The 15629-nt window shown below is 54.0% G+C and overlaps 1 protein-coding gene across 6 annotated transcripts in view; it reads left to right on the plus strand.

The window, feature by feature from the left end:
* Sfxn1 (sideroflexin 1) overlaps window positions 1-2230 on the plus strand; it is a 37357-nt gene extending 35127 nt beyond the window's left edge. For all 6 annotated transcript variants that reach the window (XM_047556276.1, XM_047556274.1, XM_047556277.1 and 3 more), the window contains one exon: window positions 1507-2230. In XM_047556276.1, the coding sequence (XP_047412232.1) occupies window positions 1507-1569 (63 nt within the window). In that variant the 3' untranslated portion in view covers window positions 1570-2230. The remainder of the gene's footprint in view (window positions 1-1506) is intronic.
* The last annotated feature ends 13399 nt before the right edge of the window (window positions 2231-15629 follow it).

The raw sequence follows: 15629 nt of genomic DNA on the forward strand, positions 1-15629 counted from the left end.
ACAGGGAAGCACTCGTCACCTTGACAGCCACAGAGAGGCACCCTTTGGAGAGGGTGCCTTCGGCTGTTCTGGAGACCAGAGCAGATGGCGGTCCTCATCTCTGGGTGGGAGGCTCTGCCCAGCCAGTTCACAGACCCCAGAATCTCCGGCTCAGCCTGAGTCTTTCCTTTCTCTGGGAGACGACCCAGCACACCCGTGGTCGGCAGCTGCCCTCGCGCTCGGCTGGGCCAGAGTGCGCGTGAATACCGAGGAAGGGCGCCTCCCACCCAGGAGCCCCAAGCACACGGCGTCTGCTCCTGAGGCTGAAGGGCCTCAGGTCTGAAGCCCTGGCCCGCCTTGGTTTTGTTCCAGTGTTCCTGCAACACCGCCTGCAGTGCGGACGTGAGAGGTTCTACGGCTGCTTGCGTCACAGGGTCACGCTCTCCAGGAGTGCGGTCCTCACCCGGAATCATTGTCATTGTCAGCATCGTTGAATCACTCACAGTCCCACTGGTGGAAAATAGCCTCTGTAGGGTTTTTACCAAATACTTTTTCTATCCTCCTCGATATTCACAATTTTTCTTTTATTCGTTTTGCATATTTTCAAATTTATATGCCGACTTTTCAGCTCACATGTTACCATATCTCAAATACTTACATGTGAAATAAAGTTTAATATATTTGGGCTGGGGAGATAGCTCAGCTGGTAGAGTGCTTGCCTCGCAAGCACAAGGCCCTGAGCTCGATCCCCAGTACCGCAAAAAAAAAAAAAAGTTTAATGTATTTGCTGCTGTAATGCATTCAGGTCCCCTCTGCCCCCCGACCCCATACCGGGCATTGAACCCAGGGCCTGGCACATGCTCGGCAAGTCTCTACCACCGCCCGCATCCCCAGACCCCTCTTTTTTGTTTTACATTGAGACAGGGTCTTGGCTGAGTTGCTGAGGCCGGCCTTGAACTTGCGCTTCTCCTGCCCCAGGCTCCCATACCTGGGGTCACAGGTGTGGCCGTTGCAGCCACAGTGTGGTTTTTTCCTTTCATTTTCTTTTCTCCCCTTTTTTTTTTTTTTTTTCCCTTTTCTTCTGGTGCACTTGGAATTTCCTGCAGTTTTGTGGGAGCGTGTGTTATGCAGTGAACACGTGTGTGGTGCCGGACACCCCGCTGCGTGCTCACGCCTCTTCTCGTCCGTGGTGAATGTCGTCATTTCCCTGGGGAGGGGCTCGGCCACCCGTTGCTTCCCCGGCACCAGTGGGCCTGAGTGCCATCGCTGTGTTCCAGCAGCGGAGACGGCTGGCCCTCGGCGGTAGGAGAGGTCAAGGCAGGTGGCACTGGCTTGCATGTCTGGGATTGTTCCTGACCATGGATCTGGTGGAAGGCGCAGGACTGTAGTTTTGCAGCCCTGGGAGGCGTCCCCGCAGGGCTGTTTCACCGCCCAGCGTGGTTTCCAGGCCTGTGTCCTCTCCCCGCTCCTTCTACTTCGGGCTCCCGCTTTGCCCACGTCGTGACCCTGTCCTTTCTCCCTCCCCAGTTCCATGTCTGTGACAAGCTTGGAGGCCGAACTGCAAGCCAGGATCCAAGAGAGCCATCCTGAACTGCGGCGCGTGTACTTCAATAAGGGGCTGTGAAGCGGGACAGAAACCTCGCCAGCTGATCCTGCCAGCTGCAAGCCCACCCTAGCCCTGTCGGTGAGGAAGGCCCTGGTCAGCCTGGCTCTCCCGGCTTCTCCAAGCTCCACGTTAGCCTTTTAGAGTAAACCTGCTGTGACAACGCTGCCCCTGGCCCGGGCCAGCGCCTGACACCCATCAGCCCCTCACGTTTGAATCACGTTCAACTTAGCACCCTTCCCGTAGCTTTCAGAGACTGCTTTTCAAACACGATACCCCAGCCTGTGCCGAGGGTTTCAGAAAGGTCCTGCGGGCACTGAGTGGGAGCTCAGGATGGGCTTGGTGAATACTTGCAGATGACCAGTCCAGTCCCCGTCCCACTTGTGCTTCCGACAAGGCCACCTCAGCCACGAGCTGGCAGCGCAGGCATTCGCTCCCGGTGCTGAGGGGCGCTGCTTCCTGTGCGGGCAGTGGGCAGGCCTGACGTGGTGGCGCAGACTCTGGAATTGTAGGTAAGGCGCCTTCACAGAGCTCCGGAAGCACAGCCACGGGCCAGGGCATCTCACCCCGCGGCCGACGGTTGGGCACATTCATATCGTCGGTGCATTTTCTTGATTGACTTTTATTCTTATAAACATGTTGATCTTACTTTGCAGTTGTTGGCTTTATATTCGGTGACTTCCATCCAGTAATCAAGTAGCTTAAATATAACCAGTGCCACCGTTTGGAAGTGTATTCTGTGCCAGGGCTACGTGACAGACATGAATCTGGTTGGCTGCATTTTCTAGAAGTGACAGTCCCCCTCCCGTGTGGCTCCCCCTGCCACCCTTGTAGAGCGCGGTGGCTCTCCAAAGAATACAGAGTCGACACGTGTGTGGATCAGCCAGATGTGGTGCGTTACATTCCGTCCTGTGTGAAGGCTGGGCCACGGGCCGCCGTGGACGCCGCAGTCGTGATTTCACGTAGAATACTTAACGTAGCAGAGGACCTCCGGTCTGTAGCTGTTCAGCAAGGCACTTGTTTGATTGAGTGTACGTCGATGTCATTGTAATTCAGAGATCTGTAAGCAGAACACATTCAGACACTGTTTACTTTTGATAGATCCTTTTCCCTGACAGTGTGTCCAGATTGAATTTCCTGATAGAGCAGAGCTGTGGTGCCTTGTGTCCGAGTCTCTTTTCTCTGAAAGGGTTAGGAGATCTGAAGCTCTGAGCCTCCCGGTGCTGCGGGAATCTGCTAGATCTGCTGTCACAGCAGAGTGGCTTCCCCGTGGCGTTCTGGCCTTGGGCAGGTTTTGCAGCCATCAATCCTTCTCTCTCAAACTCGGCAGAAAGCCTGAGAGTCCCGGCAGAGCTCGGTGAGGTGCTCGAGAGCATGCTGGTCAGAAGCCGGGTACTCCCCGCCACACCACCCAGCTAGCCCGGGCTCTGGCGAGCCTGCACCTTCTGGGACAGTCTGGGGACTGACCGGAAGCCAGCTGGGTCCCCAGAACGTCGCCCACACTGGGAAGACGTGACCAAAACCAGTTGCAAAAGGCGTGATGAACCTGAGGTGACGGTGTCCTTTTAACCTGTTATGAAGGCTTCAGACTCTCAGTGCTTCTATGTAGGAATGTTAACTGTCTGGTGTAATCACGTTTTATAAAAAAAGAACAAATGAACCCATCTTTTAGGAATACCTTTTCTAAAGAAAACAATCCACATGAAGTGCAATAGGCTCACGATGGTACATCTTATTACTATTTCTGTGGACATGGTATAGAGAATTATATTGTCAGCAGTTACTGACTGGCAGTTACTTTTTCAGTATTAGCACAGCGTCTTGCCAGTGTTGGAGTCAATGTGTTGTTTCAGTTCAACCGATTGAAATGTTAAATAAACTCAGAAAGAAAATGAATTCTCTCTTTTATTTGCACACAGAGGACAGAGCAGCTTGTTGTGGGCACTGGTACCTTCCATGCAGACTTGCTAGTGTGGTACCGTCAGTGACTCCCAGTGAAAAAATATTCCTGTTATCCCCTCAAGAGAAACGCCTTCTGTTTTGGGCTGCCAGTGTCCCGCCTTCTTGAACCCCATCTACTATCAACCTCTTATCCTCGGGCCACAATTTTCAGGACCCCCAGGGGTGCCTGAAAGTACCGGTGGCTCTGAGTTTCGTGTAGGCTGGCTTTTTTCCTAGCATACCTATGAATCTATAAATCAGGCCCAGTAAGAGATGAGCAGCCATGACTAATAACAATAATCACAACAAAATATCATAACACAAGTTACTCAAAACCTAGGAGTTGTTTTATTTCTGGGATTTTCCTCATAGTAGTTCTGAACTGCGGTGCACCAGGGATAAGTGAGATTGCAGAGCCAGAGTGAGGCTGAGAGGGACCACGGTGCCTAGAGGCCCCAGCCCCACAGCCACGGAACTCCAGCCACGGTCAGTCGGGGTGGGCCTGGGGAGTGACGTCCCTCCAGGCCCCACGACTCACACCGCTGCCCGTCGTCACCAGACGTGGAGGCACGTTGGCAGTCAGACTCTGACGCAGGCCTGGCGGAGGCTGTGTTAGCAGAGGAAGCCTAACCTGAACTTGGGAGTGCGGGTGGGGGGCCGAGCGTCCTCAGCCTCCTGGGCTGCGTCTGCTCTCACTGAGAGCCCCGGCCAGCTGTGCCCTCCCAGCTGCTGGGACAGGTGCCCTTGGGCTCCGGCGTCCCCGTGTGCCCGTCAGCCAGCTTCCCCACGCTGCGTGAAGCCCCGCCGTGGTCAGCTTGTGAAAGGAAAGGGCCTGCTGTGGCTGGTGGTGTCGGAGGCCCGTGGTCAGGGGAGTCCTAGCTTGTTGCCTCTGGTGGCGTCAGATGGCAGTGGTGGACCCACAGGGCAGAGCGAGGCCACTGCCCTGCAGATGGGGACACGCACGGAGAAGGGGAACAGGCTGGGCCCGCGGCTGCCTTCATGGCCGGTGCCCCTCGCCACCTCTTGATGGCTCCGCCACCTCCCAGCCGCACCCCCTGGGGACCAAGCCCTAGCCTGTGGACCTTTAGGGAGGGCCATTCCAGATCCTGAGGACGACAGGACCTGCCCAGCAGCCACACTGTCCACCATGTGGCAGACAGTGAATGGCCCCAGGCTACATGCAGAATGGCCGTGCAGCCCTGGGAGAGGAAGATTTCAGAACCTGCAACTTGATCAGACACGACTCTGCTTAACTAAGTGTCACTTTAAAATGGTCAGATGGAGACACTCAAGTCCAGCCTGATGATGTCTAACCACTGAGGGTTCACCTCAGTCAGAGGCGGGGAGGGTCTCTGCTCACAGGGGAGAAGGCTGTGCTCAAGGAGGTCCTGGGAGCCCAGATCCTCCACCCGAATCTGCAGCCCTGTCTGCAAGTGTGGGCAACTGGGAGGTCCTAACAAAATTAATATTCCTCTGCAGATTCAGAATTTTACTCACGTTGAAGAGAAAGCAACCATTTAACCCCTGACCATCGGGGTGGCCTCTCTGGACCAGCACCAGCCAAGCTTGTTAGACATGCAAACTCTTGGGTGGACCCCAGACCCACTAAGCCAGAATTATCAGGTGGCAAGGGCCCTAGGTGATCTCTGTACCCATCATGGACTTGAGAAGTTCTGGTGACAGCCATGTTTTAGGTGTTCTCAGAAGTCAGTGAGCTCATTAAGTTGATTTGAGATCAACTTGGGATTTTCCATGAATTCAAGTGTTTGCCCGTCACTAGATCCCAGGGAAGTACTGGGTCAAAAATGACATACATTTCAGGCTCAGAGAAGTGGATTTTCTCTAGTGTCACACAGTGACTGAACCACAGTCTCAGTCTCTGTCTGCCCAACTGCACAGTGCTCTCTACCACGCCTCATGGCTTCTCCATCAGTAGGAACAATTCTCACTAACTTGGCACAGCTTTCACAATCTTCCTCCAAGTGTGGTTTACATCCCCCATTCCTGCGACTCCTTCGTGGTGTCTTCTGAGCATCATCTCCAATGAGGACCTGAGGGAGCAGCTTGGAGAAATACATCATTGGTCACAAACCTTGCTTGGGACATTCAGAAGACCATGGAAGTTCCAGTTACATACGTGCATATGGTTTATAAACACAAAGTTCCAACGATCACCCAACCAAGGGCCAGGGTAGGTCAGCAAGGTCATGTCCAGGTAGGGTCCCATATGAAGATAGCAGGGACAGTGGTTCTCAAAGTGTGGTCCCTGGACAACAGCATCAGCACCTCTGAGAACCTTGAACTCCCCATCCCAGGGCCCATCCCACACCTTCTCGATCTGGAACTCTAGAGGTGGGGCCCACCTACTTTTCACAAGCCATTTGAGGATTCTAAAGGATATTCAAGCTTCAAAGACATGGCTGGGAGGACCTCCCAGGAGGGCTGCCCTCCCCAGTCTCCAGCTTCTCATCCGTGAGGCGACAATACCACGTCCCCCCTTGCAGGATGGCGCAGAGTCCGTGAGTGTGAATAGCAGGCAGCACTTTACCCAGACCCAAGAGCACCTTCAGTGCACTTGGTCTAAGCCGGAGCTGTGTCATTCCAGGGGCCACAAGTTTGACAACATTTCGTTGGCGACTCTCCTGGGAAACAGGCACTCTCATGACCGCTGCAGTGCAAACTGACATTTCTCGGCAAGAGTTTGGCAGTGTCTATCAAGATTTATAAAAACACATGCTCTTTACTGGAGAAGGGACAGAATGGAGAACATCACACCAAGTGAAATAAGACCGTCGAAAAATCAAAGGCTGAATGTTTTCTGTCCTAGGTGGAAGCTAGAGTAAAAGGGAAGAAGGAGTGCGTGTCGGATATAATCGGGATGAAAGGAAGATGGGCAGGGAGTGTAGAGGAAGGAGAGGGAGCGAGGAGGGGCATGCAGGGTGAACGCTTCAGAGATCAAGGTATGTGCCTGTGCGGACATAGCACAGGGAATTTCACCTGTATGTACAAGCAGGAAGAACCAGTCAAAAATAAAGGGACGAGGGAAAGAAAGACCAAGAGAGTAAAGAAGGAGAGTGGGGGAGGCAGGAGGGGAGGGAAAGGGGGACGAGGACTGAAATGGAATTCCACGAGTGTATGGTTTTGCAGCACTTACCCAGCTACTATGTATAACTGCAGTGTTCTTAAAAAAAAAAAAAAAAAAAAAAAAGGCACGTGTCCTCTTAAAGCAGCTTCACCCTCAGAAGTCGCCCCACAGCACTAGACGCTTTTATTCCTGGAGCATGGCGGCCCCCCCTGGCGGTCATGTGGAGGAGGGGCTTGGGGGCGTGGAGGGCGGTGGAGGAAGGGAGGTTGGAAGAGGTGAGAAATTTCCAGCCAGGAAAAAGAAAGTGAATATACTACATTGATCAATCGAAAATATAAGAATAAATTTTTCCTTTACAATGTTACAAGTTTTTAATTTGGATTCTGCTACACACACACACACATTACAGTTGATTGACACAAATATGAACTCAGTTGGGGAGAAAGGCTCTTAGGCCAGAATGTCAGCTGTGGTTTTAAATTCTCTCCTTCATTCTTATCTAATGTTATTTAGTTTCTGTTGTTTCTGAGCTGGACATATGAACTGCTATTTTTTTTAAATCCCTAGGACAGCATAATCCCAATGTTACAATAAATGCATGGGCATTATAAAAGGCCAGTTAGAAGAATGCAGGCCAGCCTGGTTATCAGTTGGTGTCTCTGAGCTTCCAGGTGATCTTTATCTGCTGCACAGTTTGCGTTTCTCAGCTTTTCCTGGAATGCACTTGTATTCATCCTTTTTTTTTTTTTTTTTTTTTTTTTTTTGTGGGGCGGGGGCTCCAGGGATTGAGCCCAGGAGCACTTAACCACTGAGCCACATCCCCAGCCCATTTTTGTATTTCATTTAGAGACAGGGGCTCACTAAACAGCTTAGGGCCTGGCCAAGTTGCTGAGGCTGGCTTTGAACTTGCCATCTTTTAATCAGAAACCATCAGGTGAAGGGCTCCCAGTTCGGCCCAAGCTCAGGCAGGCCCGTCTCCCCTGCTCCCAGGGGTGGGCAGCGATCGCACCTGGGCTTGGGCACGGCAGCCCTGGGTGGACTCAGCCCCCACCCCAAACGTCCTGGGGAAACTGAGGCAGTCGCGGCCCCTCACGATCCCAGCTGCCCCCCCCCGGGAACGGTGGAAGCAGCCAGTACCTCTTGGGTCCTTTCCAGGCAGCACCCGGCTTTGGCCTCCGCGCTGCAGGGGGCAGAGCCCGGGCACTGGGCCGCGACGCCAGGGCGCAGCGTCGCCCACAGGTGGCCCCGCAACCACGGCCACCGCCCTGCCGCGAGCGCGCACTCGGGGGCTCCCAGGCCAAGTTGGCCAGCCGGACAGGACATTATCCCGGTGCTGGCCAAAGCTGGGCGTCCACGGGCGGAACCGACTGACCCCTCCTCTTCCCTGTGCGTTTCTCTGGGGACTTTTCGCAGCACACCTGGGACCAGACCCGGCCCTTGCCCTCGCTGCCATCAGGGCAGCAACACAGGTGGCAGCCGGGCGCTGCGGCAGTACAGGTGAGCCTGGTCCTACCGGAGCGGGGCGCCCAGGGCTGCTTCTCAGCCGGAGGCGGGCAGCGAGGTTCCTGCAGGAGGTCTTTCCTGAGGCCTGGAGACGTGTGGGCAGGAGGACACCTCCAGGCCTGCAAGGTGCCACCTGCGGGCAGGTCTTGAGGCTCCCACAGTGAACCCCGGAAACGGAAAAGAACCAAGGTAACGCCATCTTGTTCTGACCTGACTCCGTTGCACGCTTGCTGGTGGTGTGCTCCTTTCAGCCTCCTGGAGCTGTCTGTGTTGACAGGACAGTGGGACCTTCCCCGTCCCTGACTGTGGCCCTGACGTATAACACAAATAACTAAAAATGTGTGATCAAAACTGTTCTCTCGTGATCAAAGTATCTGTCTCAACAAGGGCTTTTCTGACCTACATGGGCCTCAATTGTTCTTGTGTTTCACCTTTATAAACCCTGCACCCCGTGCTCCAGGTTGTTCTCCCAATAGCCGTTTTGGGTGCTGTGTGAGACAGTCAGCCGGCTGGCTGATACAGACTCTCAGATTTGGACTTCTCAGTGGTGATCGGTCTGTTCTTAAATTGTGCCCCACAACACCCCAAAGGAGCATGGGTGTCAGCCTCAAGTTGAGGCTCATTCTGAAGGGCTTCGTGTATGGGAGAAGCATAAGTCAAATCCTAGCTCTGTCACTTACTGGTTTTGTGACAGGGGACAAGCTCGTTCCCCTCTCTGAGCCTGGTTTCCTCAGATGTAAAGTTGGGACAATAAAATCCAAGTTACCACCTTGTGAGGATCAGAGCCATGAGTGGAGGGCCCTAAGTCAGTGTCCGGTTTGTGGGTTTCCTTGTCTCGTCCCTCTGTTTCTCTGTAACGACATCCACGTGGGAAGACAGCCAGGCAGGTCACTGCCATGTAGCTGCAGGCTCAGCTCAGCAACCTGGGGTCCAGGAGGACTGCCCAGCAGTGTCCAGAGTCAGGAGTCAGCTTCCTCACATTGATTGCAATCAAGTTCTGCCCTGTCCTTCCTAGTTGTAACAAAATACCTCCAGAAGAGATGGTAGCATGCAGGGAACAATTAAAAAAAAAAAAAAAAAGCTAAAAATAGAGTAGAAAACACCAACTCTGTTGCAATAGGAAAAAATCAACCTTGGAATACAAACTTGGAATAGGACTTTTGGTCCAAAACCGGGGGGCAGGGGGATTCTGGGAGTCCACTTCTAGAGCAGAGAGAAGGGCTTTGTGGAGGTGAAGGACTTGCTTACCGGTGGCACCCAGTGGCGTGGGACAGGGCCAGGCGGGAAGGACAGTCCAAGGAGTCCATCTGGGAAGAGGTGAGGAGGCTGCGGGGAGGAGGACCTGGGACTGCCCCACACTCTGGACCCACAGCCTCCCCACGCTCCTTCAAGAGGCAAACACTGGGCACCGGGCAAACCCAGGAAGGCTCCCAACCACAGAGCAGAGTGGAGAGTGGAGAGCACCCTGGCTTGGCGTGGGGAGCGGAGACGGAGGGAGGGGCGCCCAGACGGGCGGCACTGGGAAGGAAAGTGTCACTTCAGGTGAGCAGGAGCCCCTGCTGGGTGTGCAGCGAGTTCTCCTGTCCCCGCTTCACTCAGGACCAGGATGAGGCTGGGGGTCATCCAGCCAGCTGTGTCTGAAAGCTGGGAATCAGCATGTTAGCTCCCAGGCCTGCTGCAAGGCACAGCCGCGGCTGAGCGCTTCTGTTCCCGTGATAGAAACCTGCTTCGACACGTTTTAATGACTTTGGGAGTGCCCGCTGGTGGGTTTTTTTTGTGGGGTTTTTTTGTTTGTTTGTTTTTGTTTTTCACTGGTTTGTTTTTTGTTTGTTTATTTTGTTTTTTGGGGTTTTTTTTTTTTGGTACCAGGGATTGAACTCAGGGACACTTGACCACCGAGCCACCTCCCCAGCCCTATTTTGTATTTTATTTGGAGACAGGGTCTCACTGAGTTGCTTAGCACCTTACTGTTGCTGAGGCTGGCTTTGAACTCAGGATCCTCCTGCCTCAGCCTCTGGAGCCTCTGGGACCAACCAGGTGGTGTTTTTAAATGCACCGCATTGATATGAGCGTCCAGCCTGGAGCTAAGTGTATTGACCTGTATTATCTCATTTAAGTCCATTCCGCCTCCAGGGGCCCCGGTTTAAGAGAGGGGACTGCCGTCCCTGGAGCAGCCGTTTGCCCTGGACAGCACCTCATTTAACCTCACCACAATCCCACGAATCAGCTGCTCTGGTCATCCCTGATTCACAGACGAAGTCGCTCAAGATCAGCCAGAGGCGGAACTGAGCTGGGGCATCCAGCTGTACTGCTTCTGGCCGAAGGACCAGCTGGCTGTCAGGGTCCAGAGCCTCTCAGCCGCCTCCCACAGCAGGTGTGGGCGGAGCTGGCGTCTGTCCCCAAGTTCACACACTGAGACTCCAGTCAGCAGCCTGCTCAGTGAGTGCAGCAGCAGATGTCCCCAAGACGGCAGCTCCCCTGCCACTGCCGAACGTGGCTCCGAAAAGACTCCGGCGTGAAGGGAGTCTGCGGTGAGGAACGGGGCTGACACCCGCTCCCCGCTCAGCGGGGTCCTCTCTCTGCCCGCCCTTGCGCTTCACCCTCCCTGGCCTGGAAGGCTCCTAAGGTTGGAGGTGGTGGAGCAGTGCCTGGCATGTGGGGGCCCCGGGTTCCGTTCCCAGTGCCAAAAAGAGAGGGGAAAAAAGAATAGGAGAGCACAGATGTAAAGTAACAGCGTCCCGGCCCACGCCCCACCTCGCAGAGGTCACTGGGGTGACGCTTGCGGCCCTCCCTGCCCCTGCGAACGCATGCAGACATTTCAGTGTCCGCTGGACAGGCACGTGGTTATTTCCACGTTTCTGCTGCTGTCCTAAAACCCCGGGTGCACTTTGGCGAATTGTGTCGCTCGTACAGCAGGTTCCTAGAGGCGGGACTTGCTGGGTCGAGGACCCAAGCATTGGCATTTCCATGCTGACGCTGACGGCGACACAGCTGACTGTATTTGGCGTTCTCTGGCGACCAGGTGTTGAGGGGTCTCACATTCATTCCCCACTTAGCCAATCAACTGCCCCACAAGGTGGGTGGACTCTGCCACTGTCTGCATTTCCGTCAGTGGAATGAGGCCTGGAGTTCACTCCCCATCCCAGTCACTCACCTGGGGACTGCACTGTCTCCTGCAGGCACCCACGTTCACCCAGCATCAGGCCCATCCCCTCGCACTCTCCAGTAAGAACTGAGAACCTAAGCCACCTCTTTCTTGGTCTGCTTTCTGGTCCCTTGAGGCTGAGCATCTGTCATCTGCACTGGCGTCTCTGCTGGCTTCTGCTCCTGCACGCCCCCTTCTGTTCCACCTCCCTGCTGCCTGAGCACTCCTCTCCTGAAGCCCACCCCCCGACCCCATCCCCACCCTGTGCTGCCTGAGCACTTCCCTCCTGAAGCCCACCCCCCTGTGCTGCCTGAGCACTCCCCTCCTGAAGCCCACCCCCCTGTGCTGCCTGAGCACTCCTCTCCTGAAGCCCTTGCTCTCACCCCACCGCCTCTAAAAGGAACCCCTAGCTCCTTAACCTACCATTAGAGTCCTCTCCTGACCTCATCCCTACTGACCTGTCCTAGTCAGTGTCCCTCTCTGTACCTCCTGTCCCTCCTCATCTTTATGAATCGTGTCCATGCCACGTGACCTCTCTAGGCCTGTGCGCACGCAATTTCCTCTGTCTGAAAGGCCTTTGCATCTTTGATTTACCTGGTAAACTCCTACTCATCCTTCAAAGTACAATTAGAATGACTCCTTTTGGAGCCAGGATGAAACCAAGAAGAACACCAAAATCTTAATAGTGACAGAGAAACTGCAAGTGCTATTTATTTGTCTTTTTTACTTTTTCTTGCTTACACAATGAATAGTTGCTATTCCATTAATATAGGAAAAATAAAACAAGTTTAATTTGCGAGCGTCTTTCGGTTGAAATGTTTTAGTTTGTGCTTCATGAATTAGTGCTTTAGGGCCCCGATTTAGATAATTTAGTTACTCTCTGAGAAGAATCTTGGCTTTGCTCTTGGTTCACATTTGGGACAAATTAGGACTCCTTTCCCTCTGATAGAATTTTCAGGGTGTCTGGCACATGAACACTGAAGGTGTTAGTTAATTAGCAAAAACAGAGCCCACACAAATAGCACGACTGACCTTCCGGCTTAAGCTCCTCCCCCTCCCCTACAGGGCAGGGAGGGGGACGAGAGAAGCCCGGCAGGGACTAGAACCAGCAGCTGGTGGCAGAAGGCATGGTGAGAGGAGCTGAGGGAGCAGGCAGACCCAGGGTCCACACAGCGGACAGCAATGAGGCAGGGGACCCCACACCCCAAACCCAGGGTCCACACAGTGGACAGCAGTGAGACAGGGGACCCCGCACCCCAAGGCAGGGGAAGGGGTTTATATGCTGAGCTGCACAAGGTGGGCCTCAGCCAGCACGTGCCTGGCCTTTCTCAGAACCATCATCAGTCAAGAGACGGTCCAGGCATCCGTGGCCAGCACCACATGCCTGACTGACTACCTTAGGACTTCACCCTGTGGGACCCGGGTGCCTGCCAGGTTATGACCAAGATGGCTGTGGTGACATCACGCTGGATCCCTGCAGGTGCACCAACCCTACACCAGAGCTGGTCTTTGGTAGCTGCTGCACATGTGGCTCAGTGATGCCCGTGGGTCTTGTTCCCAAGTGCTGGGAGGCAGAGTTTGGGAGCAGAGGCTGTAGGAGGGGACTGTCTCAGTTCTACTCCATGCTGTGAAGTTCTGAGCTCCTGACCCCTGGCATCATGGGAGGGGCAGTACCTAGGAAGCATCTTTGGTCTCAGTGGACCGAGGGTTCCAGAGGCCGCTCTTTTCCCCTTGGAAGGTCTTTGTGGTAGAAGCTCCCTTGCGGCCTGTATTCCAGCGAGCTCCTGCTGCACATAAACCGTTCCAAACACGGACTTGTGTTGCCTCCGATTCCACGGTGGCTGGGGTCGTGGCACACTTGCTCCTCCTGGGTTCACTGACCCAGCTCCTGTGACTTCAGGAGGCACAGGGGAGCCTCAGCTACTGTTGGTGCAGGCTGTAGGCTGGGGCACCGCCAGGATCCCCGTGTGGCCTCTCACCTGCAAAGCTAAACTAACCCTTGCATGGTGGCCTCAGGACAGCATCCTAAACTTTATTGCTGTCCAGTTTGTGACCTGTTGGTGGATGTGGCATTAACCCAGGTAAATCATGTGGTTAAGCCCAGCAGGTGGGAGGAGGCTGAGAGCTCGTCCAAGGTGGGAGCAGGGGTCGGTACTTCGTGACTTCTGTTGAAGAACTTACCTCTTAACCTCTAGTAAAATTATGAAAACATGGAGATGTCTCCTTAGGAACCTCAGGGAGGTGCCAACAAGCCCTTCTATTGCTCAGAATCCCAATTTCACTTGTACCCCATGACCCGGAACTTTTGACTTAGGGATTTCCAAGGAGCAGGCCACCAAAGTCTCTCTGAATATGAGACTCCGTATCAAATGGATGGGAGAGACCTATGGAAATGGAGTCAGCCAGAGCATGGCTCCTGGCCTACGTACTCTGTCTTGGAAAATGGCTAAGTCACTGTGTGAACCTGGGTCCATCACTTACCTCTTAGAACCCTGGTTTTCTCAGCCACTAAGTGGGGACAGCCACAGTGCCCCTCAGAGGGCTGGTGGGGGGAGCACACACAGGGATGGGAGCCTATGAGTAGTCCGCACAAGGCCTGGAATGGAGCCAGCATTTGATATAGTTTAGTTATTATGTAGTCAGCTTTTCATTTCTGTGAACAAAATACACAAGAAGAATAACTTAGAGGAAAAAGAGTTTGTTTTGAGCTCACAGTTTCAGAGGTTCCGTTCATGGTTGGCCAACTCCATTGCTCTAGGCCCAAGATGAGGTGGAACATCATGACAGGAGGGGAAGATGAAGGAAAGGTACTCACCTCCAGGAAGCAGGAAGTAGGGCAGACGGGAGGAGCCAGGGACGAGATATAGTCCCCAAGTCATGCCCTCAGTGAGCTACTTCCTCTTGCCCATCTCCTGCAGTTACCTCCCAGGATTCCATTCAAATTATAACCCAGCATATCAATCCATTGGTGAGGGCACAGCTCGAAGAGTGCCTGAAGACCCCCGACTGAGCCTCCTGCACTTCCAAAAAATGAGCTCTATGGGGCAACGTTTCCAAACCCAATCCATAACAGTCGCCATCTTATTCAGGGGTCCCAGAGAGGTTCGTGGTGGGCTTACGAGGCCATCCTCCGAAGCACAGTGGACACTGAAAGCCCTCATCTTGAGGGGGTGCCTGCTGCAGGCACTGTGAGGCGCAGGGCCAGCCCATCAGAAGGCGGGAAGTCGAGCAGGTGTCCACAGGCTCCCAGCCCCACCTGCAGAGGTTGCCCTGGAGGCAGGGGACGTGCGTGTCACCAGCATGAGGGAGGAAGCCCTCCGCAGCGCAGAGAGCTGCCCATACTGTGGAGAGCACGGTCAGCTGCCAGCCAACTTAGGAGGGTGGGGAAGGGGAAGAGCTGTCCATCCTCACTGCTGTGACCCTTACTATGACCTATCGGCCAGCACGCATCACAGGCTGTACCCTCTTGTGCTACCCGCTGAGGTGTCACCGACTATGAGGAGCAACTCAATCCCATTTTCATTGTCTCCTGCGACACTCGAATTTTGGTTAATTTCTGAACAGACTCCATGATTCAGTGCAAAGGAAAGAAGGGAACTGCCAGTTATTCCGGATTTTGTGTCCTTGGCCTGCTGGGCACACAACCCTCCCGCATCCCGTGAAATTGCATGTTAATATGCCCATTTCGCAGGGAACAAAAGTGAGGTGCAGAGAGGTTACGTAGCTTGCCCAAGATCCCACAGCCTGTAAGAGGCAGAGCGGGGACTCAAATCACAAAATAAGACTCTGGCCCCTGGCATGTCCCCCTGAGTTGGACTGCAAGCGTGTGATTGACAAGGCGGGCCGCTGCTTGCCAAGTGAGTGGACAGAGCCAGACGCCGAAAGCCAGGGCCCAGAAGGCTGAACTGATGCCTATGACACCTGCGCATATGATGCCAAGGGCACCTGGGAGGATGTCCTTCCTCTGTCAGGAAGTAACGATTTGTAGATCAGAAGGAGGAGGGAGAAGGTCTGGCATTCAGATCCTCTTCTCAGAAGGCCACAGAGTAGCAAAGGGCTTCCCTGCAGGTTATTCTATCTATTCTCCCCACCACCCTGAGAGGGAGCTGTTCCACCGTTCCTGGCACATTTGTCAGAGGAGCAAGTGAGACCAAAGAGGCTGCATCGCCAGCCTGGGCACAGCTAAGACCAGCTCCAGATGCCTGGTTCCAAAGCCCAGGCTCCGCCTGCTGACCTTCCTGGTTGTTCTAGACAGTGTCCATGCACACACTCACCTGTTCACTCATTCCTTCACTTACTGGTTTATCCTTTGGACTTCGAATACATCGTGTCTGACTCTGCTTCTGGAAACTCAGAGCTCAGAATGACAAGAA

Source organism: Sciurus carolinensis, chromosome 6 (assembly GCF_902686445.1).
Source record: "Sciurus carolinensis chromosome 6, mSciCar1.2, whole genome shotgun sequence".
NCBI lineage: Eukaryota > Metazoa > Chordata > Mammalia > Rodentia > Sciuridae > Sciurus > Sciurus carolinensis.